The sequence below is a fragment of the Lissotriton vulgaris genome, chromosome 10 (genome assembly GCF_964263255.1).
Source record: "Lissotriton vulgaris chromosome 10, aLisVul1.2, whole genome shotgun sequence".
Classification (NCBI taxonomy): Eukaryota; Metazoa; Chordata; class Amphibia; order Caudata; family Salamandridae; genus Lissotriton; species Lissotriton vulgaris.
Window position 1 is genome coordinate 71,336,951 of NC_141698.1, and position 27,823 is coordinate 71,364,773.

Below are 27,823 nucleotides of genomic sequence, written 5' to 3' on the forward strand. Positions count from 1 at the left end.
CTGTTGCATTGGTTTCCACATACCCCCAAAAACAAAATTTCCAGTAAATTTATTGATTTAGGGCTTCTCTTGGCCAAACGAGAGATGACCAGGAACTGGAAGGCACGAACTGGTCCGACTGGGAGCAGATGGCATAGCGAACTATTGAAGTGGGCGGCGGGGGAAAGCACGCTGAGATATCAACTGGCTGGGAGACAACGTACCGAACGAGCACAGGAGACAGCGCTGGAATGGGAGACACTAGTGCAGGCCCTCAGAGACTATTGCGCCCCCAGCGACTCTGATAGTGAGATAGCAGCGCGCCCTGAGTCCCGATAGGCGATGGTGTTTTCTGTTACTGATACGCTCATCTTGGGTCCTCTCACGAATCCTATTGCGGTAGCTACCATACACTGATGGCGGGGTTGGGTGGGGGAGGGATTTCTTTGCAAGTTAGTGTTTTGTGGGCGGGACTTTCTTTTGGGTTTGGGGGCTTGTTTAGAAAAGCAGATGACGGACAGTGGATTATCCGGACCAGCCTTTCGCTCCTGCTGAACCCCCACTGGATTTTATCGCCCGACTTTTGAACTGTGGGCTGGATGATAGTGTATAAAAACGTGCTGCGGGGGGAGGACGGGATGCAGTCGATTGATTTCAGTGTATTTTTGATGCTGGTCATATTTGTAACAGTTTACTGATTCCTGCAATAAAAATATATTTAAAAAAAAAAAAAAAAGACACAGAGGAAAGTCTACATCAAGGAGTGTGTCAATGTCAAGACGTAGGAGAAGGTCAGCGTTGAGGAATATGTTGACGTGAGAACATCTAGGCATGCAGAAGAAGAAACGGAGATGTATTTCATCCTCTCCTGACTGATTAATTCAGAATATATCCACCTTATTAACTGATAGTGCTGCCAGACTCTCCTGCTCTTCCGCCTTCATCTCCTCCACCGCCTCCACCACCACCTCCTTTGCCTCCACCACACCCTCCTCTGTCACCTCTTCCACCTGTGCCTCCACAACCACAGGTTTCTCCAGTGGATGATGTCACTAGCCTCCAAGAGGTTCTGGTGAGAGGGGCTGCGAAGTTAAATATCCTGATGTTGGTTCCAACATGATCCACATTGGCCATATTTGAGACACTTCATCGCCAATCAGCGTCAAGGCTCTCCTTCCTTTGGCGCCGGGTCTGTTGGAACTGCCAGTGGATTTGTTCCTCACTCCAGCTTCAGTTAAATCTGCGATGTGAAGGCTATAGAATAAATACAGACCTCCAGAGCAGGATCCACTCTTTCTCCTCTCCGACCCTCCCCCAGATTCTGTGGTCATCTTAGTGGCTAAGAAACACCATTCTACAACTCATTTTTAGGTCGAAGCCTGCATTGCAGGGCATTGCCCTGCCGCAGGCATAGACCTATTGTGAACAGGAGAATTTCAGTACTGCGTGAAACCACGCCCCCTTTTTCCATTGGCAGGCCTCGCGAAATGGAGGCCTGGCATTGGAAAAAGCTCCTGTTTAGCAGATTTGTCTGCTCTGGATCCCGCCTCTCGAGGACTCCATGACCTGCCTTACGGTAGCACAACAATATTTTTAGAAATATTGCCTTGGCAACCATGAGGCAGGTCAGGGAGTCCTGGAGGGGTGGGATTCAGTATCCTGTTTCCTCGGCGGTGGAGCAGGTAGGGGAGAGGCGGTGCTTGTTAGGGTGGTGGGGGCGGGGCTGGTGCCACAGTCATGTGCATTATAATTCAAAGTGCGCGTGACTTAATTGAAGTAGTACTGACTCCAGGTGCGGCCGCCGTGCTACGATAATTAAACGAGACTGGGTACTACTAGCCTCGTCCTGTCTTCTGCTGCAGCCGGTGAGTGTCATATGTCCGAAGCAGCCAGGCAGTCAGAGTTGTGCTGGTCCGGTCTGAAACGCGAGCCCCCGCCCGCTGCCCTGGGGGTGCCGCTCGTCCGGAAGTGGAGAGGCTCAGAGAGGTGGGCAATGGAATGGAATCCTGCCAGGTATGGGGCCCAGCGACTCCCCTCCACTGCAGATTTCTTCTGATCTTTATACTTTTTGTAGCTCTTCCCTTTAAAGCACTGCAAAAAGTTTAACGAACAGAACAAATCTGCTGTCTGTGTTGAGTCATGACTGGATTGTGGAATCTGAGCTGAGGCCGGGGGTGGGCGACCAGGCCCGGTCAGCCCGCCTCCGCGGTAATTGCCCACTGCCACAGCAGCTCACGGCCCGCCTGCAAAGCTCAGAGAGGCAGCACTCCGATCATGCAGGCCGGCTTTGCTCAGGCGCATGCAGGCCGGGCCCCACTTGTCTTTCCAGGCGGCGCAGGGCAGATCCTCTGATTATGCTGCAGCTCACAAGAAGGCAACTTCTTCATTGCCCAATAGTTCGCCTGGGTCAAACTCACATACTTTCCTTTGCTGAAATCATGAAAATGCCTTTAAAAGGTATGCAAAATTACGCATTATTATGCAACATGCCGGTTTGGGATTTTGAGCTGTTATTGAAGTGCAAAATATTTGCATCTGTTTTGTTAGATAGGACACGTTGTACACTAATTCAGAAGCATAACATCATAAATTAGGCAAACAGCTATTCTTGCTCTGCTCATTATCATTGTTTCGGTGCTCGTACAATAGGATTCTTACCACACCAAAGTTCCAGTTTTGTGACGTGGCATAATCTCTGTCATATTGTGTACAGAGTGTGACATGAAATGACATAAATTACGTAAGAGTACCCCGGCATACTGTTTGGGTATTTACTAGATACAAACTGACGCCAAGAAAGTAAGGGATGGACAATAAGTCAATTGTCACATATTTCCATTTGCTTGACAATTATGAACTCTCCTGAAGTAGTATAGAACTATCTGTCAAGCATTATTGGATCCTTTTACATGAACCAATAAAAAGGATGTTTCTTATTTTCAAAAGACTATTTAAATATGCACTCAGTGATGTTTAGGAAAGGAGTTAGTTAGTGTTCACTGTGAACTCCATAGGATTGATAAGTGTTTATTGTATTACTGTTTGCCAAAGGCAATCTCGAGTACATACCACAACAGCAAAGAGGAGAACTCACGATTAGAGAGTAGTAGCCCTCCTATAGGGAGAGTGAGGTTAAGGCTAAGGTTGTATAATGATTATAATAAAGATGTTATTAGGGTTATGTTTCCCCAGAGTTACCAAAATCCCATTTTAGCACAGAGAGTCTGTAATCTAGATATCTTCCGAACCTGTATCAGAGCTACAAGAAGAGATGGGTGATATGCTGTCCTAGACATGTTCTAAATGGTGGTCTTGTTATTAGCTATCTAGTCCAAACCATAGTGGCTAATGCCAAGGAGAATGATGATGTCCAGTGTGTCTGTTTTCTTTCTCATCCCATTCCCCTTTCACTGTCTCTACTGTGAACTTACATATTGTAACTGTGTGGGTGGTTGACTGTGAATGCAATGAGGTTACGAACAGCAAGGTTAGTGATTTCTGGCACACCCCATCTCTAATTTTCAAGCCACAAGTCCATTACACCGTGGCATGTTGTGTAATCAGAAGCTTGTGAATGAATTTATTAGCTATAGAATATAAACTAGGTTCAGGCGGTTCTTTACTGCTACACTGATATTAGGGCCCGTAGTTTGAGAAAGATGGAAAATTATCTTTTTCAATAAATATAGCTGTAAAAAGCAAAGTAGGACAGCACTGACCACTTCTGGGAATGGCATATCAGCATTGAAGATCACGACTAGATAGCTTTTACTTTGCAGGCTGAGGTGAGTTGCAGCTCATGGAGGGATGGCAGGACCATGTTTTGCACTAATGATATGACTTTCTGACTGAACATAATGCAATCACTTTTATCCACATTCAGTTGTAGATGCTCACTGTGCAATAATTTTGAGATAGTGATTAGACTAATCTGTAGTTTGCTAAATATCACGTGGTTCCTTACACCCTACCATAGAACTGAGTACCGTCTGTGTAGGATTGACACTCTCACCTGAGTCAATTGAGGATTGCAAACAGTGGGGGGAAATAAATGTAACAAGCATTTGCAATGCAATAGGTCTCACGTTTAACAAGTTTGAGCTATTGACAATGCTTTTTATTTATGTTTTAAAAGCCAAAACACAAGTAAAAGGCATTGTCATTTGAAATGCTAATAGCTTAAACTTTTGAAAATGCGAGACCTATTGAATTGTAAATGCTTGTTTGACTGTACCTTCAGACAAGGAGAGTGAGAAACTGGGTTCAGTGGACCCTAAGCTATGCTGTACAGTAGCTACCTTCATGAAGGCAGCGAGTTTGTCAGCTCTTCTGGGAAGGTACGACAGGGTCTTCTGGGTCTCCTTACAGAAATTTGCTGATGATCTCCCCAGAGACAAAAGAGAGGACTTCCTTGAGGTTTTCAACAAGGGGATGATGGTCTCCAACCAGATCATCAGTGCTGCAACCGATTCATCCTTACTAGCGGCACGTAAATACTATCACAGGGTGGCATTACGCAGACATTCATGGCTCTGCCTCTCAACCCTCAAGCATGACTCTCAACAACGGATCCTTACTCTGCCATTCTCAGGATCCACACTCTTTGGCAGTCACACGGACGATGAGATGGTCCGGATGAAGTTGATAATGGAGACACTCAAGGCATTTGGCCTTAAAAAACAAAAAGAACAAGGAAGGCCCTACAAGCCCTACCAACGGTGTTTCTTCCCTCACAGGGTTCAACCCCCTCACTGGTACCAAGGTAACCAGCAATCCCAACAGCAGAGGTCTTACCAGCAACAACAGTGGAGGCAGACTAGCGGTAGAGCCACTCAACAACCTGCTCAGGGGGAATGCCTACAGCAGGCTCCAAGTCATGAATCTTTCCTTTCCCCCTCTTCTGTTACCCACTCCGGTAGGGGGCAGTATTTCACATTTTCTGGTGGAGTGGCAATCTACCACAAAAGACACCTGGGTAATAAATAATCTTCAGAATAGGTATTGTCTCAGGTTCACCAGTCCTCTGCCAAATATACCACCAAAACCATCCAATCACCATCTACAGACGCTGAACTCGGAAGTCAAAATCCTTCTGCAGAAGCATGCAATTGAGACTGTTCCGCCCAAACAACAAGGAACTGGCATTTATTCCCAATACATTCCAGTATAAAAGAAAGGCCCCAGAATCGAGCTCAGACCCATTCTCAACTTAAAACAGGCAAATAAGTGGATCAGACGAGAAAAGTTTTGAATGCTGGCCCTGCATCAGATCTATCCCCGGTTACACTAGGGAGACCGGCTCTGCTTGCTAATCCTCCAAGATGCGTACATCCATATACCAATAGCCAAAGAACCATTGCAAATTCTTGAGGTTCGTCGTGGGTCACGATCATTACCAGTACAAAGCACTTCCATTTGGCCTCATATCAGCCACCAGAACTTTCTCGAAGTGCATGGCAGTGGTAGCTATCCGCCTTGGGAAGCATCGAATTTTCGTCTACCCCTACCTAGACGATTGGCTTATCAAGTGGTTGACTACTCAGGAAGCCCAACTGCATTACCAGTGGACAAGCGATCTCCAACAATTAGGGCTGAATATCAATCATAGCAAGTCAACCTCTACTCCTGTTCAGACACAGCACTATTTGGGGGCCTCCATCGCCACCAGTCAAGCAAGAGTGTGTTCTTCAGAGGAGAGACTGTTATCAATCTGTCTGAAATGCCGATCTCTCATGAAATCTTCTCAACCCACGGTGAAGACAGTGCCATTTCTCCTCAGCTCGATTGCTTCATGTTCTATCTCCAAATGCCCATCTCCTTATGTGTCCTATTCAGGAATGTCTCAAGGATCAGTGGAACCAACTCACCGGCAATCAGGAGGACAGGATCACACTCCCCCATGGAACACAGTCTCTGAAATGGTGGTGTTCTTCAACAAATCTGCTTCAAGGAATGCTGTTTCGTCAAGATGTCCCTTCCCAGACAATAGTAACAGATGCCTTGTTACTAGGACAAGGAGCACACATGGATCGCCTCCAAAATCAGGGACCATGGTCTCCAGGAGAGATGACCTACCACATCAATCTCCTTGAGCTCAAAGTAGTTAATCTGGCATTGAAAGCTTTACTTCTGTCCTTCAAGACTCACTCCCTGCTTGTTCAGACAGACAACACGCCAACAATGGACTACCTCAACAAGCAGGGAGTAACTAGGTTCAGACCTTTATCCCATGAAGGCACAGATCATTTAGAAATGGCTGATGGTCAGAGACCTGCAGATCACTGCAACTCATCTCCCAGGCATTCAAAATGTTCAAGCAGACTGTCTAAGCAGAATACTGCAAGAAAACCACAAATTGGTCCTTCACGGCAAAGTGACAGGCATAGCATCTTCAGACTGTGGGGCGCTCCGCACATTGACTTGTTCACCACCACTGAAAACAGAAAATGCCCAGGATTTGCCTTGAGCCTGGGCCAGTATTCCAACCAGGAATACTGGGGAATGCCCTATGAATCGTCTGGTCTGGCAAATGTCTCTATGCAATTCCTCCGATCCCCCAGATCACGTTAGTCCTCCTCAAACTGTCATACTCAAGAGCCAGAATGATCTTGAGTGCTCCAAAGTGGCCACGTCATTGGTGGTACATGGACCTTCTTCACCGGTCAGAGCCGTCCGCATCTCAGGCTGCAGTGCAGACCGGATTTTCTCACGTAATTTGGAGGCTAGGTGGTTCACCCCAATCTCTCCTCCTTGAATTTGGCAGCATGGCTCCTGAGCTAGTTCACTGTGGACACCTGAACCTTCCGCAAAAATGCATGAATATTCTCAAGGAGGCTAAATGACGTGAACTCATTCAGCCTAATCATTCAAATGGAAGAGATTTAGCATTTTGTGTTCTAACGTGGAGCCAACAACCTGCTAAGAAGATGTCATTCTTCCATACGTTCTTAATTTGGCAAAATCTAGCGTACAATTGTCTTCCATAAAGGTTTATTTGGTAGCTCTTTCTGCCTACAGAAAATGTCCTTCACAAACCCTCTTTCCAAAATTAATGTTATCAAGGATATTTTAGAAGGGTTGAAAAAGGTCTTCCCTACCATTAGGCATCCTTCTCCTCCCTGGGAGCTCAATATAGTTCTCTCACGCTGTTGCGTGTTTATCTAGGTTCCTGATCGATACTGCGACCTTATGCCCCTATTCGGCTATAAATCCATTTATTCCCTATATTGGCATAACCGTTCGAGTGCGATTTTCAGAAAGTCATCTCTGGCCTCACACGAACAGAGCCACATTCCAGCATAGTTCTCTGCCACTTCCTTTGCAACCAATTAGTGCAATGACAGAGCAGAAGTCACTATCTGATATTCCTAGATTAACACTCCGAGTTCTTCAACAAGATAAAAACTCAGCAAACCTGGAAATCACCGCTTGCTGTGTTTTGATTAGTAATGGAACTCTAATGAGCAGCTGATAACTATCACTTCCTAGTGACATCTTTAATTGACGTCTTATGTCCAGCAAACTTGCGTCAAACCCGGCACCTGTCAGGTATAAATATTACCAACGTTGCCTTAAGCAATGTGAGCTGTGAGCTGAAAGCTGTCGTGCTGTTGTAAGCTGCCGTGCACCCTGTTGTGCATCCCATTGCTGCTGCAGGCAGTACGCTGCTGCTGTTGTCCCTGTGGTGGTGAAGCTGCTGATACCATTATCGCTGCTAAAGTGCGAACGATGGTGCAGTACGCTTAGGAGCTGAACAGCCGTCCCTCTGCGAAAGAAGCCCAGCAGATTCCAGCTGCCGCGGACGCTGTCCCCCGACTCCTCCTCCCGACGCGCTGAAGAAGAGCCGCTGCCTTTCTCCTGCAGAGAAATCCAGCTCCAGCGTTTCCGGTCTGCCCTCGCGGGTGACTGGGATACCGAGTGCCCCCTGAAGGAAATACCAGACTTCCATCATTCTATTCAGAGGTATGGTGTTGACTAAACCCTTAGACGAGAATTCTTGAAGCAAACCTTGGCAAAACCAACTTAACTTAAAGCTACTTACTTACTCCCCTTCCACGTGTTAGGCTTAGGTCAGGCACACTGGGGTAGGCATAGTTAGAAGCACCAGTTGAGTATTTTAGCCTAATGTATATATGAATGTATATATGTTTTATTTACTTTTAAACCATTGTATGGCTAAGAAACCATATCAATACTTTTACAGTTGTATTTCGCAATACTTATCTTACTGTACGTACTTTTTATAATAACAAGTCTTGCAATTGTGGCAATACATTTCTCTTGTACGAGAAGAAAGACTGTTCAACAAATGTTAACCCTTTATTGACAAACGCCCGTCTCTCTATTCTCTACATCTCGTGAAAGTAAACTGCACTAGACTGACTGAGTGAAATACATGTCTATTGTTTCACACGACCCTAGAGATTGACTCTTGATCTGAGGAGCAAAGTTGTCATGTTGCACGGTTGTTGGAAAGCTGAATCCCTTCTTGTCTGTGCCAGGGAAGCTGATCACTTCCCATGCAGAGAAGAAAGTTTCCAGTGACCTCTGAGCTAGTTGGTAACACACCCAATTAAGTTTAGCATAGTCAGTGGAGGCCTGGAATATACGCAGTTCCCGTCGATACTACTTTTTATGTTATTCCAATGCGCAGGGCCTAGTGGGAAACTAGGAACTACACTACAACGCCTCATGCAGGACCCTTTTGAACCTATTCACAAATCAGTCCTTGCAACATCTCTGCTTTCCTTGTAGCAATCCATCAGCACGTAGGGTTAGAAAAATCCAGGCATTGTATTCTCACAAATCATACACCATTTTTCACTCCAATAAGGTAGTGATGAGGACTCCCCACAATTCCTTCCTAATGTCAGTTCGGATTTTCATGTCAATCAGACAATTTCCTTACCAACTTTCTTTCAGCATCCTTCCACACCTTCTGAAAGAACACTCCATATCCCAGACATTAGGCTAGTCTTAAAGTTTTATTGGGACAAAAAAGAAGACATTCTTAAATCGGACCAATTGTTTGTAAACAGTGGCCCAGTCCATACTGTTCTAGCCATTTCCCTGAAATCCATCTGCTGATAGATACTATCTTGCATGCTATTATGTTACCAAAAATCTATTGAGAATTTGTCCGCTAAACTTAAAGCTCATTCTACAAGGGGTAAAGCGGCTGCTGCTGCTTGGATGTGAAATGTCCACATTGCCAACATTTGCAAAGTGGCTACATGGAGATCTGTTGACACGTTTACCAAATATTATTGTTTGGACTCAGATGCTAGAACAGATGCTCAAGTAGTACTGGCCTTCCTATTCCACTCTACTTCCCCAAATTCTGAAGACAGATAAGGCACGACCAGCCTCAGATCATCCAGGTAGAACTGGGCTGGTAGGATCTTGTTCCCCGAACTGCTGAGTCTGTGCATCTGTCCTCCACTCCATTGTCCTCTTTGGGAGGTCTTAGGTCCCAGAACTAAAGCCAGATTATTCATCCGCCCCTCCATACCCTACACCTTCATGTGTGGAGATTTAGAGTAACTGTCTAAGTGATTTTGACCCCCTGAGGTAGTTGTGCATTTCATCTTGACCACTCGTTGTATATCCACAAAGTCAATCTATTCAGGACACTGGCCAAAGTTTTCGGCTTAGTGCGAGAACCGTCGGGTCGATCCGCTGCGGGCAAAGCTTTCTGGCATATTTATTTTTAACTATTGTTGTCCTGGAAACATCTTGCTATGGTCACTGTCAAAGTTCATTTGCCAGTTCTCACTTCTTTTTTGCATTTGCATGGTCATCCCTTCCTGGACCTGTTATGATGCATTTTCTGAAATGTCTTACATATGTTTCCTCCTGTTAGTTCTGTATGTTGCAGTGAAACCTGAATTTGTTGCTTATTTTAGTGATAGACACCCACCTTGAGCCTCAACACCGCTGTCTTTGATATTGCTGCCCCTTAAGCCACACTTCTTCATTAGAGTTAGTTTTGTATGGCGTGTCAGCAACTGCAGGTGCTGTCAGTACAATCACTGTATACCACTTTCTTTCCGGACAAGCTGGTGCTTTGAACTCAGGCAAAGGTGGTATTGCCTTTCCTTGTGGGGCAGTATGTCAAGCCCCCTGCTTTCCTATCTCCCCCACACCCATCTAAAGAAGAGTAGATGCTCACTGGATATTTCTCAAGAGAGCTCTTAGCTTCTATATCAGTCAGACTAATGCGCAGCTTGTGGTTGACTAGCTCTCTGTTGGATTCAAAAGTGCCAAAATAAAAGGAAGGGCAGTTCAGAAATGGACCCTTTTACAATGGATCTTCCTCTGTGTCAAACATTTCTACGCCTTGGTTAAGAAAGAGCCCCTTGAGGGCCATCAGGCTCATTCTACCAGAGCCAAAGCTGTGTGGCTTTAGCTTAGGGTGGCTACGTTGGTGTTCATCAATATATTTACTTTTAGGTCACCAAAGAGGGCAATTTTGCCTGCTCGGCCCTATAGGACTTCTGATGTAAAGTGCACTTCTCAGAACCACCACCTTTGAGGGGTACTGCTTTGGTATCTATTCAAAAAGTGAATCATCTATGTTTATAAGTATGCAGCAGGAGAACAAATTATTTACTTACGGTAATGCGTTTTCTGATGCATACTCAGGCTAACTGCAGATTTCTTACCGCCTCCCATCCTCCCCTTTCATTGGATTGAACTTCTCTGTGTTTTAGGTACCATTTTAGATTCTACACTTTAATGCTGTTTGCCATCTGTGACTGATGCTCTTCTTTTAAGAGAGATGATTTAACCTGAGGACAGCATGCATGGGTGTCGTCTATATAAACCTCCAGGCATTCACTTCCAGAAGCAAGTCAAGGCTTCTGCAGAGTCCACTGGGATCACCTTCCACTAAATGGAAGCAATTGCTGGATAAAGTTCCTGATTTGGTCTAGCGGGGGGGGGGGCAATTGTGAAGAATATTTGACTAAATAGAGAATCCACCAGAAAGAAAGTTACCAAAGGTGAGTAGCTTGAACTTCGCTAAGTCACTACGAATCAAACATAAATGGTACCCTAATAAATGCAAGATCGGTGCAAGCACATACACTGAAAATCATCGACCCCATAATCACTCATGACATTGATATACTTTTCATAAATGAGACATGGTTCAATAGGGAGTCAACAATTTCCTTTGTGGGGTTAGTGCTGTCGAACTGGTTAATTATCCCCAAATATATATGTAAATAAAAATTGAGGTGGCATTTTATTATTTATAAGAACTGCTGGAAATGCCTCACGTTAGAAACTCCTGCACTCCTCCCTCTAAATCTTATCAATCTTGATATAACAAACACATAATAAATATTCCTGTTTTCATACCACATAATGTCTCACAGGCTGCAACCAAGCTTTCTCGCAATATTCTTTAGAATGAACCACCTTAATTAATACAAGTCCAGCCAACAATGATTTTCTTGGAGAGCTCGACACTCAATGGAGTATTAAGAAGACATTCACAGGAAAGCTTAATCATATCCAAATATGCGACATAACCTAAAGAAACAAACAACCTTATTGAAACACAAGATAAGTAACACTGTGGACCTCTTACGCCTTTAAATGTGATATCACCTTAAAACCATTTGAAGCTAGATTGATCTGACCCCCTTGTCTTCTTTTTCCATACAAGGAAAAGAACAAAAAGACTCATGAATCAAAACCCTTAAAATCTAGAAAAGAGACTTAAAAAATACCAGTCCAGCAACGATCAAATCATAACTCTCTCGCCTAACCTAACAAATACTGTAGGCTCCTTCACAAACTACTACAATGAAGCACCAACGCACATCTTGAACAGTCTTGCTCATTTAAAACCGCAATTTATTAGCGAAAACCCCTGTGTGACATGGTACTACAAAGATCTCAACAAGAAAAGAAACATCGGGAAGCTTTAGCAGCACTCTAAGAAAAAAAGCATCACCCATAAAAAACCTATATAGCACCAAAAAACATAAACTTTGTGGCAAAAAATAAAGAAAGCCACCAACTGCTACAACTATGTGTAAAGACTTTTCCAACTCTAAAAATATGAAGCTTGCAGACCACTGTTAACAAATGAGCCATATGCTGAAGAACTCCAAAAAGGCTAAAACACCATTCTCATCGGTCTGGCACAAAGGATCCACTGCCTCATTGTCCTTGAACAAAGCTGACACCCAAGATAAGTTGATAAGCATCTCGTCTATAACCCCCTTTTTGATGCTACTGACCCAGTTCTTGCAACTCTTCAAAAAGCTGCCAAAAAACATTGGTCTTAAAATATTAAATGCAGTTAATATTTCCCTGAAAAAGGCCCACTTCTCAAGAAGCCTCACTTCTTGAGAATCCAAACTGGATCCCAGTCTCAAAACTGCTCTTAAAAAATTAAAGGAAAACTTTCCTTTTTTTAAACGCAACTTGTTTTCCTCTAAGGAAAACGGGCTACATAAAAAAAAAGATTGCTTTATTTAAAAGGACTCAGGGTCATGTTGGTCTGCTAACCCCAGTAGATCACCATCCCTGTGATTTTAGCGTTTCCTAATGGGTCGCACATAGCGAACTACCTCATTAATATTCATGAGGTAGGTCAATTTGCGACCCCCTAAGAATCGCTAAATGAAACTCATGACATTTCATACATTAGGAATAGCGATAACCTAATTGCGATTCGCAGAAAATCCCAATTAGGTAATCGCTATTCCTAATATTAATAAATGTGGCCCTCGGTCTCTTGAACAAAAATGGCTAGATGGACTGCATCCATGCATCCACTAGGCATTTTCCATTCCTTAGGCCCATGTATGAACTTTTTGGAATGCATCATTCTCCAGAATGTAAACATAACTTACCATGTTGCTGGACTAACTAAATATGCTGCCTATTTACAACAAAAAGACGCAGCAAGTTATTTTGCTGTGCTAAGCTGCATCATTTTAAAAGCACAGTGTTGCATTGTATTTACAACAATACGACGCATCCCTGTGCTTTCCCATGTGTTTGCGCACAATTGGCTGCCATACGCCAACACAGGCACCTTTGCACTGTGGTGCAACGGTGGCTGCTTTGCGGGGATGATTGTTGTTGTGCAGTAAGGGACACCTTCCTGTACAAAAACAATAATTGATGAAGTTTTCCTCTTTTTTGCGTGCTACAGAATGCAACACACATAGAGAGAGGAAAAACGAGGGGAAAAAAAGTATTTCTCCTCATTGCGCCTTCTTACGCCTCCCCTGGGGAAGAGTAGGATTGCCCCAGTATTGGAACTTTTCATAGATTCCCATGCTTTTGTATCATTCCCCGTCGTCGTAATGGGAGTCTCGGCAACAAAAATACCATAGCAGTAGGTACAAAAGACAAAGAAAAGGCCTAGGCCTCATTCCCTTTTGTAGCATATCACCCTCTTTTTGTAAAAGAGACCAAACTTAGGCATCAGCCAATCAGAAGAGCCTCACCCCATAGAACTCTCCTGAAGGAACCTCAGAGCCTCAGATTTTCTACCGCACGTTGTGCTTAGGGAGTCTCCTTTGAGCTCTGCTCATTTCATTTCTTTCAAAGGTGTTTTCTTCAAGTTTTCTCTTCAGGATTTAGAAAAGGATGACTGCCAAGGAAAAGAAGAAGGCCCTTTTCAAGCCATGTTCCACCTGTGGCAAGAAAAGGTTGTTTGTGGAGGATAAACATAAGGATTGTATCTATTGCCTCTATCCGGATCATAAGGCAGAGGACTGCAAGATCTGCCGCACTTTTTCTACCAAGACCCTCCGACATCGGGCTGGTAGACTTCTTACCTGGCTTAAGAAACAGTAGGAGAGGAAACATGGAGTTTCCAGTGACAGTGAGGATTCATCGTCAGCTGTGCCATCTAGAAGGTCAGTCAAGAGGGGTAGGGGTTCCCCTTCTCCTTCTGTGGAACGTCCTTCTAAGGCATCAAAAAAGACCCCCAGAGAGTCTGAGAGCCTAGTTCAAGGCGAAACTCCTCACAATGGTGAAAAGGAGAGGGTAGGACCTTCTAAGGGTTTGAAGACTGATCCATCCTTCAAGAAACCCTCTTCCCAATCTTCTGACAGAAGTTCAAAGTCCTCGACGATGAAGGCGTCGACGATGGAGGTTCCGTCGACGAAGACATTGAAGCCAAAGTTAAATTTGGGTTTCTGTATTATTCCGGAAATATACAGAAACCCAAAACGCTGTCTGTGGAGGAGCAGGGAGACCGACATATTGAGACCGGATCGACTATAAACCTGAGGACATCCCTGAGTTTATTATTGCCTAGGATTTCAGCATTATTGGTCCGGCAACAGCGATTCACCCTGATAAAGAATATTGATTTCTGATACCCGTTTCATGATCGGTGGCTCCCATCAGACAGTGGACTTCATATATGAGAACCTAAACAGATATCCACTTTAGTACTCAATAGAATTATTGGTGTGGTTATTTGAGCAGTGTCCATATGTCCCATCAAGACACGACACTGCACACTGACTCTGAGTGAATCCAGAGGCTTAAAATTTAAGAGAAACAGTCCTGAAGAAGGTCTTCATTATCTACACCGAAACGCTGCGTCGACACTTGTTCTCTTGAACATTTTTAATCTAATGTGTAACATTTTTTATCTAAATTTTTTTTCTGCCATTGTAGTTTATTGATTATTATGTACATATGTATTTTTATTGCTTCTGATTAACTATATGTAGCAGAACTAATAAACTGTTTTATTCATTTTTGACTGAATACTGTTTTGAAGACGTTCTTATTTTTTACATGCACATTTAGAGTTCTGTCTATTTGAATTGTCATTATTACTGAGTGATCCACTTTATTGTTGTTTTACCTTTATATGAGTAAGTTCACGGTACTAGTTGTCAGTCTGATTCAAAAATTTGGATTTTTTTCCAATTTCCATCTTGGAAACATAGATTCTTCTGGCTTATATTAGTTATCCAGTAGATCTTTGCTTTAGGGACCTTCTAGATTTTGCCCTTATCTTTCCCCTGGTCCCATTACTTCTACCCAAGGAGGACTCCTGCTTTTTTATTTTCCCTCCTCCAAGAAGTCATCAGTTGGAGGCAGCGTAACCAAATACCTTCGGAATTGGTCCAAGATAACATCGGACCGTTGGGTGCTCAACATCATTCGGAAAGGCCATACCTTGGAATTTACGCAAATCCCACCACCCAAGCCCCCGGCAGCCATTCCATTGAAACAACTGCGTCTTCTGCAGCTCGAAGTTCATCAGATGCTACAGAAGGGTGCTATAGAGCCGGTTCCCTCCAACCAAAGAGGACAAGGGTTCTATTTCTGTTTCTTCGTGGTAAAGAAGACGCTGGAGTAATGGCGCCCCATTTTAGATCTCAGGGAGCTCAACAGCTATCTCATCTACCTGTCTTTCCGGATGGTCTCTCTTCAGGACATCTTGCGGCTCATCAATCCGGGGGATTTCATGGCCACGCTCGATCTCGAGGATGCGTACTTTCATGTACCGATTCACCCAGCACACAGAAGGTTTCTACGATTCACAGTAGCCAAGAGCCACTTTCAATTCAGGGTTTTACCCTTTGGTCTTCGCTCAGCCCCGAGGATCTTCACGAAGGTGCTGGCGCCGGTAGCAGCATTCCTGCAAAGGAACCATTTTCAAGTCTTCTCCTACCTGGACGACTGGTTGCTGAAGGCCTCGTCTAGGGAAGCAGCGCGGGACGCTGTTCAGGCTTGTACAAACTTGTTCCAAAATCTGGGACTCACTTTAAACAAAGACAAATCATCCCTGGTTCCGTCCAGAAAGGCACGTTTCCCGGAAGCCATCCCGGACTCACAACTCACAAAGGCTTTCCCAACCCTGGAAAGGAGGGAGAAACTACAGACCTTGGCTCGGGACTTACAAAAAAGAAGGTGCCTTTCAGTACGCCGCTACAAATCTCTGCTAGGGGTAATTTCATCATGCATACCTCTGATTCCTCACTGCAGACTGAGAATGCGTCCCCTGCAGGAACAACTAGACATCCAATGGAAACAGATTCACGGATCATTTGACGACAGGGTGACCATCACTCCAATGATGAACAGCTGCCTTATGGTGGACAGATCAGAGAAACTTGTCCCAAGGTCTATCCTTCGTAAGCGATCCGTTTCCTCAAGTAGTGACAACGGACGCGTCATTGGAGGGTTGGGGAGCAGTGATGCAAGACCTACATGTCAGTGGCCATTGGTCTCCTCACGATCGACGGCTCCACATTAATCTCTTGGAGCTAAGAGCGATAAAATTGGCTCTACAAGCCTTTCTTCCTCGCCTAGAAGGTTCGCAAGTGCTCATCAGAACGGACAACACCACAGCCATGCATTATGTGAACAAGGAAGGAGAAACCAGATCTCTTCCGTTGTCACAGGAAGCTCAACAGATCTGGGAATGGACGATCCTTCACGGGATATCGCTGAAAGCAGAACACTTGCCAGGAGTTCTAAACGAGAACACCGACAGGTTGAGCAGGTTATCCTCAGTCAGTCACGAGTGGGAGTTGAACCAGCGAATTCTAGAGGAGGTCTTCAGCCAGTGGGGCAGACCAGCAGTGGACCTCTTTGCCATACCGACCAACAAGAAATGCCGGTTTTAAGCAAGCAGGCTTCACCGCCGAGGATCATTGGGTAATGCGCTTTCGATAGCCTGGTCAAGGACATTTGTCTACGCCTTTCCCCCCATCCCCCTAATCCCGAGGCTTATCAGGAAGATCAAAGTGGAGCCATGCAGGATGATCTTGATAGCCCTTGCTTGGCCGAGACAGTTCTGGTACACGGAACTCCATCTGTTGTCGCTGGCTCCTCCTCCTCCCTTGAGGACTGTTCCAGATCTCCTCACAATGTCTGAAGAACAGGTTTGGCACCCAGATCCACAGTCATTACACCTGACAGCATGGTTCGTGAGCAGCGAAAATTTATGAATCTCCCAATCTCAAACGAAATTAAGGAAGTCCTCTCCCAGGCGAGAGCTCCTTCCACAAGCAAGACTTACCGCTTAAAATGGAAGAGATTTTGTATTTGGTGCAGGAGAGAGAAAGTTGACCCCTTTACTTCAAAGCCTCATCAACTTCCACCTTATCGCTTGTCCCTGGCTAAGTCGGGGCTGGCCCATTCTTCTATAAATGTTCATTTGGCAGCCATTTCAAGATGCAGACGGTCTGAGTCTGGTCCTTCGTTGTGGTCTTTCAGAATTGTGAAACATTTTCTAAGGGGCTTGTTCCGGGTCTATCCACCAGTGAGGCCTCCGCCTCCTACCTGGCACCTAAATCTAGTCCTCACACAGCTCATGAACCAATTCATCGTTCGGACATGAAGTTCCTTTCATGGAAATTGGCTCTCCTTCTTGCCTTCACATCGGCGAGACTTATTGGAGAATTGCAGGCTCTTACAATCCAGGAGCCTTTCCTGCAATTGAAAAGGAACACTGTTATCCTGAGAACTAACCCTAGGTTCATACCCAAGGTACCCTCGGACTTCCAGTTGAACTTTGGTTCCCCAGTATTGGTAACTTTCATAGATTCCCATGCGCCCACCCACCTCCCCGAGGAAAGCTCAGCCTACAGCAGATATGGTGACTGTTACACAACGGCTACGAAAATCTGAGGCTCTGAGGTTCCTTCAGGAGGGTTCTATGGGGTGAGGCTCTTCTGATTGGCTGATGCCTAAGTTTGGTCTCTTTTACAAAAAGAGGGTGATACGCTACAAAAGGGAATGAGGCCTAGGCCTTTTCTTTCTCTTTTGTACCTACTGCTATGGTATTTTTGTTACCGAGACTCCCATTCCGACGACGGGGAATGATACAAAAGCATGGGAATCTAGGAAATTTACCAATTCTGGGGAACCAAAGTTACAGGTAAGTAACTTGTTTTCTTCTGATGCATTCCCAGGTTTAAGAAACTTTGTAACGCTGGGATTGTGAAAGAATCCATGTGTGTTTTGTGCGGGAACACTCACAGTAACACCCATGGCACTACCCTTTCACGGAAAGTGATGCGTGAAAAGGAGCCCTATGTCCAAGGCCATGAAAAGCATGGCCTTGTAAATATAGACAAGCTCACTGTGGGGTGCAAGGAGCTTGTAAATAAACCTCTACATCTGTTAAAGAACTTGAAGTTTTCAATCCCTCCGTAACACTTCAGATATTCAGTACAGGCATTCGTTTTCAACCATTTAAATAGAGGAAATGATGACCTCACTGGCCCACCCAAAACCTCCATTGCTCCTCCAAAAAGCATAATCCTTGCAACTGCAATGCTTTTCACAGTGCCAAAAAATCAACCATATAACTCCCTCTCCCACTGGCTTCCCATTAAAACAAAAATGTAATTCAAAATCACAAGAATAACTCACAAATCTATCTCTGATAGTTCTCCCTCCTAGTTGATGGAAAAACTGCAGTTTATAAGCGGAAAAGGAAATAAAAGGAACACGGACAAACTTATCCTCCAAATAATAAAAAATAAACCCACAAAACAAGCCTTCTCATCCCTTGCCTCAAGACTCTGATACTCAATTCCTGACCACATCAGACTAAACCAAAATCACTTGGGTCAACATCTCGTGCTGAAAACCTCTTTCCCTAGACACATGACAGCGTCATTAGAACTAGGATTAGTAACAACACAACTTAAAACGTCTAAGATGGACAAACAATTCTCTCCCAAAAATCTCTGTGAGGGCAAAGGAACTGATCGCAACTCTCAACGCACAGGAAGGCTTATTGATAGATGCTTGGACCATATTGTTAACAACATATTAAAGGAATCGCCGCAAACCAACCATCTTAGACCCATTGAATGCGACCAGGACAAACATTTGAGTAAAATAGCAGTAAACCTAAGAACAAAACTAAGAAGAACAATCAAATGGACAAGGGGTACTACAGTGCCTGAAGCCACATGGGATCAAATAAAAAAGCTGAAGAGGCAATATAAAAAACGAATCTGGGAAGACAAAAAATCCCAATATCTTTAAACAAAGAGAGAGGTAGGGAGAGTAGACCGACACTCTTATTCCCCGGTTATGATCAATAAACAAGCAAAGAGTGTCTTATGGTTACACTGAACCACATTAGGGATAAATAAGTTAAAATGTCTCACTTTGTTGGTGTTAAGGAAGAACACCATGCTTCACATGAGGGTGGTGGGAACGTAATTGGCACACCCTGCGCGTTTGTCAAAAAAAGGGTAAAGAGACATAGAGTAAGTCATTGACATTAGAATCGGTACTTAGCTTAGTGGTGAGCCGATCGTTGAATCACAGGTACTACTCACGCCCTTGACGCTCGGCACCCTCAGTGTACCTGCATCACCCTCTACTGGACCCCGAAGATGTGGAAGCGGGGCCAGGACGCCGTATATGTTTAAACAGCAACGAGGCGGGGATCGTTTCCGGGATAGGCATGGCTAGAGGAGGGGCAGGAGGTATCGACCTTGAGTGAACCCCACTAATGTGGTTCAGTGTAACCATAAGACACTCTTTGCTTGTTTATTGAAAAAAAAAAAAACAATAGACAACTTATGGTCAAAGATCTTATTCAATGCTAAAAGATCAAACACAAGAGCTTTCTGGGAACTAGTAAATGGCCTCACAAGACCAACAAAGGTGATAAACAACACCGGTGTAGCTGAGCCAGCTTGGATAACGCACATAACTTCGATCTTTTATATAGAACCCGACAAAGGGGTTGAAGCTGTGAAAAAATCTAACCACTCCTTCGCCAAAGTCTGTAACTAATTGATTCAACCAATGTCAACCAATGTGATGACACCTGTTACATCAGTATAAGTAGCAAGTCAAATATTCCACTTCGAGCCACCACAAGCAATGGTCAGGAAAGCTTAAGTACTAGGAAGCACTCCAAACGTCATGATGGCAGTAGACCTACAAATACCCCAATATATACCGGGGAAAACAGCAAAGGTTATTCAAGCGGGCAGACAAGATGGGGCACCAGGCCCAAATCGGATACCACAAGCAATCTTTAAACAGGACCCCAACTTTTGGGCTGTCTCACCTTTTTCACGAGGTGGGTAATATAAATAGACTGCCGGAGATTTATAGAGGGTCAATAATTAACCCAGTATATAAAGGAGGAGACCATGCTGATCCTGCCAGTTACCAAATGATCATCTTACTTGACTCAGAAGCAAAATACTACGCAGCTTTAATTCTATCGGAACTGCTAGACTGGTCAGAGACGAATAACAAAATCTCTCTTAACCAGTCGGGATTTCGAAAAGGCGTTGGTACCACTACCAATCTCCTTGCCTTAGGTTTAATGGCAGATAAGAGTCTACGGCAACAAAAGAGCTTATATCTATGCTTTAGAGACTTCAAAGCGGCGTTTGATCGAGTAAACAGAGGACTACTGTGGCATAAACTAAGGCAGTAGGGTCTCCCGGAAAAAACACTTAGAGCCATACTACAAATATATACAAATACTTGGATGCAAGTCAAAATAGCCGACAGCAAGAAGCTTACTAGGAAGATCTACACAAATGCCAGATTAAAGCAAAGGGTGGGTACTGGCCCCACACCTTTTCAATCTCTTTATGGCCGATCTCTCTCCAAAGTTAGATGTGGTGAAGTCATATCCACCACGCCTAGGCATTTTTTCTATCACCCATCTATCTTATGCAGACAACATAGTGCTGTTCAGCCACACACAAACAGGCCTCCAAAGGGCAATCAATGAACTGGCACAATTCGCCAAGGGAAAACTGAGGGAAATCAATACTTCAAAAACAAAAGCATTATAAGTTGTCGTGCTCAAAAAAATCTGCCATTCAAAATCGGCAATACAGACTTGGAAGTAGTTAGCAGCTACAAGTATTTGGGAATGCTCATGGATAATCGACTCACTTTTTGAAAACATATTGAGACCCAAACAAAAATAGGAAACAGGTTAATATTTGCCTTTTGCCCAATGACAAGAAACCTAAAAGGTCCATCATTCAACCCGCTGTTAGCAGTTATCACAGTTAAACTGGATGCCTTACAAACAAAGGCTTACAAGAAAGTATTCTCTCTACCCCGCAACTCCTCATCGGTCCAGGTGAGGTTGGAATTTGGGTTGCAGCAGCAGCACGTACAAAGAAGATACAAAACAATAAAAACAGAGTACAAAATCTGGTCTAACGGGCAAAACTCAATTAATAATGCGCTGTGGTGAGCCATAGACGATGATCCTCAGTCTGCTAACACTAAGTATCTACGTTCATCCTTAAAACACACAAATACTACAGGTCTCCGGCAGTTGAATCTTCCATTTTCTTCCTTTCAGCAAAATCTAAAGAAAGTGGCCATAAAGCACTCACTAATGGAGGACAAAATAAGTTTAAGCAAGCGAGCCCATGCATGGATGGTCTTGCAATTGTATACTAAACTGCAACCAGCAACTTATTTAGGCCAGACCTACTCCCCATATTTAAAAACAAAGAGGCATATCAGCAACAGATGGCGATAAATATCGCAAAGCGTGCTTAGAACTTTTTTATTTATCGCCGGCTATCGCTGGAATTTATCGCCCGGTTAGCGCTTTCTTAACAACGTGTTTCTCTAGGGCGAAAAAATTCCAGCGATAGCAGCGTTTTAGATGGGGATATCGCCGGAAATCCAGCAAAGAGTCCACAGGAATGGCCAAAACTTTGTTGATAGGCCAAGGTGCACTCAGCCTGACGATCCACTTGCCATTGGATAATGCAGTAAGTCGAGGTTTCAGCAGACGTTAGTTTTTGGCAAAAACCGCGGTTAGCGTGGATTTTAAAATCGCTAACCGTGTTGTGGGCCGCCGTGTAAATATCGCAATGTCCACATAGCCAGAATTTACATTGTATTCCGTGAGGGGTACGCCCAGTGATGCCTACTTTGCATCTCATTAGAGATGCAGAGCGAGGCGTTGGGAAAACGGCTGTTAACATGCGCTAATGCATGTTAGCACCACCTTGTAAATAGAGTGGAAATATTATCTCCGCATTTTTGGCTTCAAAAGCCAAAAAAGCGGAGATAAGGACCTGGATAATATGCCCCAAAGTTTTTAGCACTACGTCTTGCTCAGTTCCGTCAAATGCTGACCAACCAAGCTGGCAATACAAAGGCCCAAAATCATGCAGCCTTTGTGGAGCACTGAAGCAGGAACTAATTCACCTAATCTGCGTCTGTCCAACCTTAAAACCATATTGTCTTCTGTTACTGAAAAAACTATTTAATTTTAGAGGCATTCACAACTGTAGAGCAGCAATACTAAAATGTCTTGATCCAAATAACCCACAGCTCAACTGCAACCTAATGACATTTCTAACCTTGTATAAAAAATTAGTAAATTCTGGTCCGAGGGCAGACCAGAATACCACTTTAGAGTCCACAACTCATACAATGGTCCTCTTCTGACCTGCCTCGATTTTAGTTATATCAATATGTTAATAAGTCCAATGAATTGAGGTGGTAAGCCTAAAAGTCCCCTCTGAGATTGTGCTTCGCAAAACAGACTATTTGTTCCACAGTCTCATTTTATCATATTTTGTCACTTTTAACACGGTTAAAAGAGCTGTGTAACTAACGCGCAATGGACAATTGATGTTTTAAAACCTGTATACATCTCTTTTAAATTAAGTATAATTACTTTTTACGAGTATATTGTCATGGTTTTAATTAACTAAAACAATAAAGAATATTTTGATTTGAAAAAAGAAAAAGCACTGGCGTACCAAAAAGAACTAAAAACACACCTCAAAAATTGCACTTCACTGACTAAGGATTTCCCATATTCCTTTTAATAAGAATAAATAAACTATAATTGAAGCCTTTTTGTAATGTTGTAATAGGGTAAGAAAACTGCGTGTCCCTGGGCCAACACATTCAGCCACACCAGAACCTGTATCAGCACACTCAAACATCATGTTGCTGACTCACAAAATGCTTGAATGTTTGCGAACCACAGGCTTCTTAAGTAACTCTAATACAGCCACAATCACACTTAAATTCTCTTCAATACAGGCTATTTTTTTTCGTGGAAGGATAGAATTTATGTTTTTAGAGACCATTTGAATTGATTAATTTAAGGTATTCTAGCTGAAAAGGTTTCATGCTGAGCAACTGCAATACCTAATTATATGTAAAAAAAAATTAAACAAAACACGGGAGAGGACAACCAGAAATTACGATATTACATCTCACATTTATTTAGGAGGGCAAGGGAAGGTCGTGCCCATCAACCAACTGTTCCTAAACTTACCATGTAACTCATATAGCAGGGAACTCCTGTGGCACTGTCACACTGCCAGCATAAACTCACAATCTCCATGTAATATGCCCTAGCTGGGACTCCATCAAGGCCTAGCCTTGTGTATACTATGATGCTAGTGCTACATGGTGACCAAATTGGTATTACCTCACCTTGTTTAGGAAACTATTTGCTGACAATTACAAAATGATTCTGGGGATTGTGGGTGAGATCTTGCTAAGCTTCCCTAGAGGCTGGAAAGACCAGACTGTAGTTGTAGGCTAGATATATGCCTCTAAACAGCCATGATGACCTAAACGTTTCAGTTCTGCTGCACGGTATTACCACTCCGGCAATAATTGATCGCCTCAACAAGCTCACAAGGTTGACTGGCACTTGTCTAAGTTCTACATTTTCCCTATTAACACTTATTACTTTGATCAAGATGGCTACGTCTATTAGAGACATTATTAGAAAATCTCTGTTTTTCCTTCAGACCCAAGTGACTGAGAGAGGGAAGAAAGGTGCTCTGCTGTTGGCAGCCGGCACGATGGACGGCGCGTCCATGAATGCTCTGTGATTTAGGTGAATAAATTAAATCATAGATTTTGTCCCAGGTAATCATTGTAATTTGGAAATGTTTTGTGATTTCATGACTAATGATTTTATTGTAATTGGAGGTAGACTAGTCTGTATTCACTTAGGAGGTATGTTCTTTATTCTGTGTTAGGTCCTTCACAGCCACAGCATTGTAGTTCTAGTCAGGGCTCAATCCTTCCATCATCTACCTTCAATTAACAGCCGGACTCCCCCTAGCTCCCAGACCCCAGTATCATGTTCTCGCAGTATTGGCACAGCCCATGCATAAACGAATATACCGTCACTACAGATCTTTACAACTGTTTTCTGGAAAATCTCATGTCACTGAGAAATTTGAATCACTGAATGAAAGTTGAAAACTGCAGGCCTATTAAATGAAAAAGAAATACTAATTTGTCGAAATGTCGACTTAATTCCTAGTGCAGTCTATTGTTGACGTGTACACAGTGAAGCAGCTGAAGGCGAAAGCTTTGCAGTGTGTGGGCAAAATGGACACCGTCTATGGAATTGTGTATGCCTATATTTCACTGCTGAATATCGATACTGACGTTGGCAAGATCATACGTAACCGGTGGTAAGTTATAAGCAACATGTATGTAATGCAGGTTTGCATTTAATCCTTTGGTGGCATTTGAGGCTTCAAAAATCTAATGAAATAAGTAACTTACAGTTAAGTAGATGCCTTTCGACATGGTTTCTAGATTTGGCAACAGCATCTTGTGAAAACACAGTGATATAAATGGCTATCTGACAAAATGACCAGTTGGAAAGTATGGATTCGAAATCTGAATACAAATATATATACAGTTGCATCTTTAGCTCCTTGGGGAACATATGGCTTATCCATTTGGCCTTAGTGTTGACTTATGGACATAGCAACGTGTATTTTATCTTATAAATACTTTTCTGGTATTGGGATATCTTTCATAGATTTCCATCGTTGAATCATTCCCCGTCGTCGAGATGGGAGTCCCACGGTAACATAATCAAGCAGTAGTTAATAAATATCATAGGCTATTAACGAGTCAAAGCCATGTTATAAATAGCCTATCTATGTCCTTTTTAAAAAAGGGCCAAATGTTGAATACAACCAATCAGCTGCTAACACCCTCTAGAACTCTCCCAGCAGAAGCAGTTTCCCTCAGATTTTCACTGCACTTCGTGTGTGAAGGGAGTCTCCCTGAGTTCTACTAAGTTTTTTCTTCTCCAGTCCACAAAGCAACAGAGGTCTTCTGATGAGAACAGTGATTGTTCATCCAGGCCTCACAATAGAGCCAGAGGCCAGGAGGACACCTCCGGAGAGGGCAGGAAACACCACAAACCCTCCCAAGAGAGTAAGAACTCTAAAAAGGAGAAACATTGTAAAGTCCCCTCAGAGCCTACATCATCTGTACCTACTACTCCTGTCATCAAGGAAACTGAATGTCCTCTAGCCTTTTCCACAGATTCTATGAAGCACAGAGACAAAAAACATTGTGGACGACGACTGCATCGACGAGGACAACACCACGATCGTCGTCTACAACAAGTACTGCGGCAGGAACGATGACGACAGCAGCTATCTCCAGCCCCATACCGTCAACCAGAATCTCACTATCTAAAAGCCCATTGTCGACACCAATCCCAGTGACGAAGACCCCGTTGATAAAAACACTGTTGATCTACCAACGATGACACTGTCGATGACGACACTGTCAACAACAGAAAATCCTGTATTGGTGGTTACGGTACCATTGACAATGGTGAATATTGCTAGGGTGACGAAGATCTTTCTGCATCCAGATGTATCTTCATTCAGTAAGATTTCCCTTTTGCCTCCTTAGCACCTGTTGAGCCTACAAAACCTGATGATGAAGGTGATTATGTAATGTATTGGGTGGCTCACAGCCCGTCTGATTTGCATCTTAAATGCCAGAAGAAAGATGATGATTTGGACGATGAGGAGCAATATTAGCCATATCTAGCTCCACAGTGCCATTACCAACCTTATGGCTATCCTCCTAAACCTCGTCCTAGAGAAATGTCACACTTCCCACCATCTCTTATCCAAGACCTTCAGGCGATGCTGGTGGACTATAGACAGAGGTTTACCCCTCAGGATGACCAAATTCAACCACCACCAACTCAGTCGGAGTTTCCAGGAACACAGGCTTTACCGCCATCAGTGACACCTGCAATAACGCCGCGCCCTCGAATACGGCGCCTGATCTGGAAGACCCTTCGTCCTCAGACGAGGAGAGAGAAGGAGAGATCCCGGCTCCTCACTCACCTGAAGATCCTTGGGATGACTGCATCATCCCCACTCCCTCTCTTCCACCACATCATCCAGCGGACTCGCCCCCCGAAGACATCGGGGGTTCCACAATTTAATGGAAAGGGTGTCCACCAGATATTATCTCCTGAAGACTGTGAAGCATACAGATTTTTTCCTGTATGATTTCAAAGAGGAAACTAGAAAATCCATTCGATCAATCCCCATAATTGACTATATTTGGCAGGAGGGAGTGAAGATTATGGCACAATCTCGACGGTGCTTCCTGGAATAGATAAGAAATACAGGGCCCCAGAGGAATTCCCTTCTTGCCTCACAGGTCATCCGAGGCCAGATTCGGTCATTTCACAGGCGGCGCAAAGAAGATAAAAACATCTAGCGACACATATCTCAACCTCCCCTGGTAAGGAAGGGTGTGGGCTAGACATTATGGGGAAGCGTTTTCTACCATGTCTGCAATTACAATACCGGCAGCCCATGTTCTAGTTATCAACATCCGCTATGATCGTCAGATGTGGTCTGACAGGGCCTCTATGCTAGACCTCATCCCTGAAGATAGGAGGCAGGAGGTTAGGAAGATGAAAATACTATTGGAAGGAGAGCGAGCGGCCTCAGAGACCATCAGCTGTGCCATGGATATAGCTAACACAGGTTTCTCCAAGCTGGCAAGCACAGCAGTGTTAAGGCGCCAGGGATGGTTGAAAACCACTACCTTCAGACCCGAAGTCCAAACAAAGATTTTTGACATGGCATTTGATGGGGACTCTATATTGACGAGGCGCTATTGTCTATCAAAACTGACACTGACACATTAAAGGCTTTGGACACCCTCCAATATAGAAAGATGCCTTTCAGAGTAGCGAAAGGACACAGTTTTACCACATACAGAAGCGGTTATGAGAGAACACATCATTACCAAGCCTATCAACTGCAACACAGGCAAAGGTATCAGCCTCCTACTTACCGTCAGTCTTTTTCGGCTGGTTTCTCTCATCAATGGGGCCAAAAAAGAACACCTACCCAGAGACAAGATCCTGGCCGAAAGCAGTGATCTACACCTGGTACCAGCGCCCCCCCCCCCCCCCCCCCCCCCCACTTCCCTTCTCCCTCCTGTGGGTGCGATATCTCCAAGTTGTTCCAGGAATGGAACAACGGACCAATGAGTATTAGATCTGATCGCCTTTGGTCATATTCAAGAGTTTACAAAAATACCTCCCACTACTCAACCCAAGGGAGCGCCCGCCACCCCGTCTTCACTGATTGCAAAAGGAGGCAAAAATCATGCTCTCAAAAGGAGCAATTGAGGAAGTTTCAACTCTACAAAGGGGTCAGGATTTCTACTCCCGTTTTTTCTTGATTAAGAAGAAATAAGAGAAATGGAGACCAATACTGGATCTCAGAAAGCTCAACAAGTTCCTAAGAAAGCAGAAATTCAGGACGGTAAATTTGGCCGACATCCTACATCGCCTCAACAGAGGAGACTTTATGACCTCACTCGATTTGGAAGACACGTATTTCCACATCCCATCCATCGAAAACATCGAAAATTCCCCAGGTTTATGGTAGCTGATACCCACTACCAATTCAAAGTCCTCCTTTTTGGCCTCCAATCGGCACCCAAAATACTTACCACTTGCCTCGCTACAGTAGCCTTAGTTCTACGCTCACTGACCGTGAACTTCAAAAAGTCATCATTTCTTCCCAGCTACATCATACCA

General features: G+C 43.9%; 1 protein-coding gene across 1 annotated transcript in view; it reads left to right on the forward strand.

Moving 5' to 3' along the window:
- Positions 1-27,823, forward strand: part of MEIOB (meiosis specific with OB-fold) — a 546,591-nt gene that overhangs the window by 293,914 nt on the left and 224,854 nt on the right. Inside the window, exon 9 of the mRNA XM_086939725.1 lies at positions 24,254-24,407. Coding sequence (XP_086795851.1) covers positions 24,254-24,407 — 154 coding nt within the window. The remainder of the gene's footprint in view (positions 1-24,253; positions 24,408-27,823) is intronic.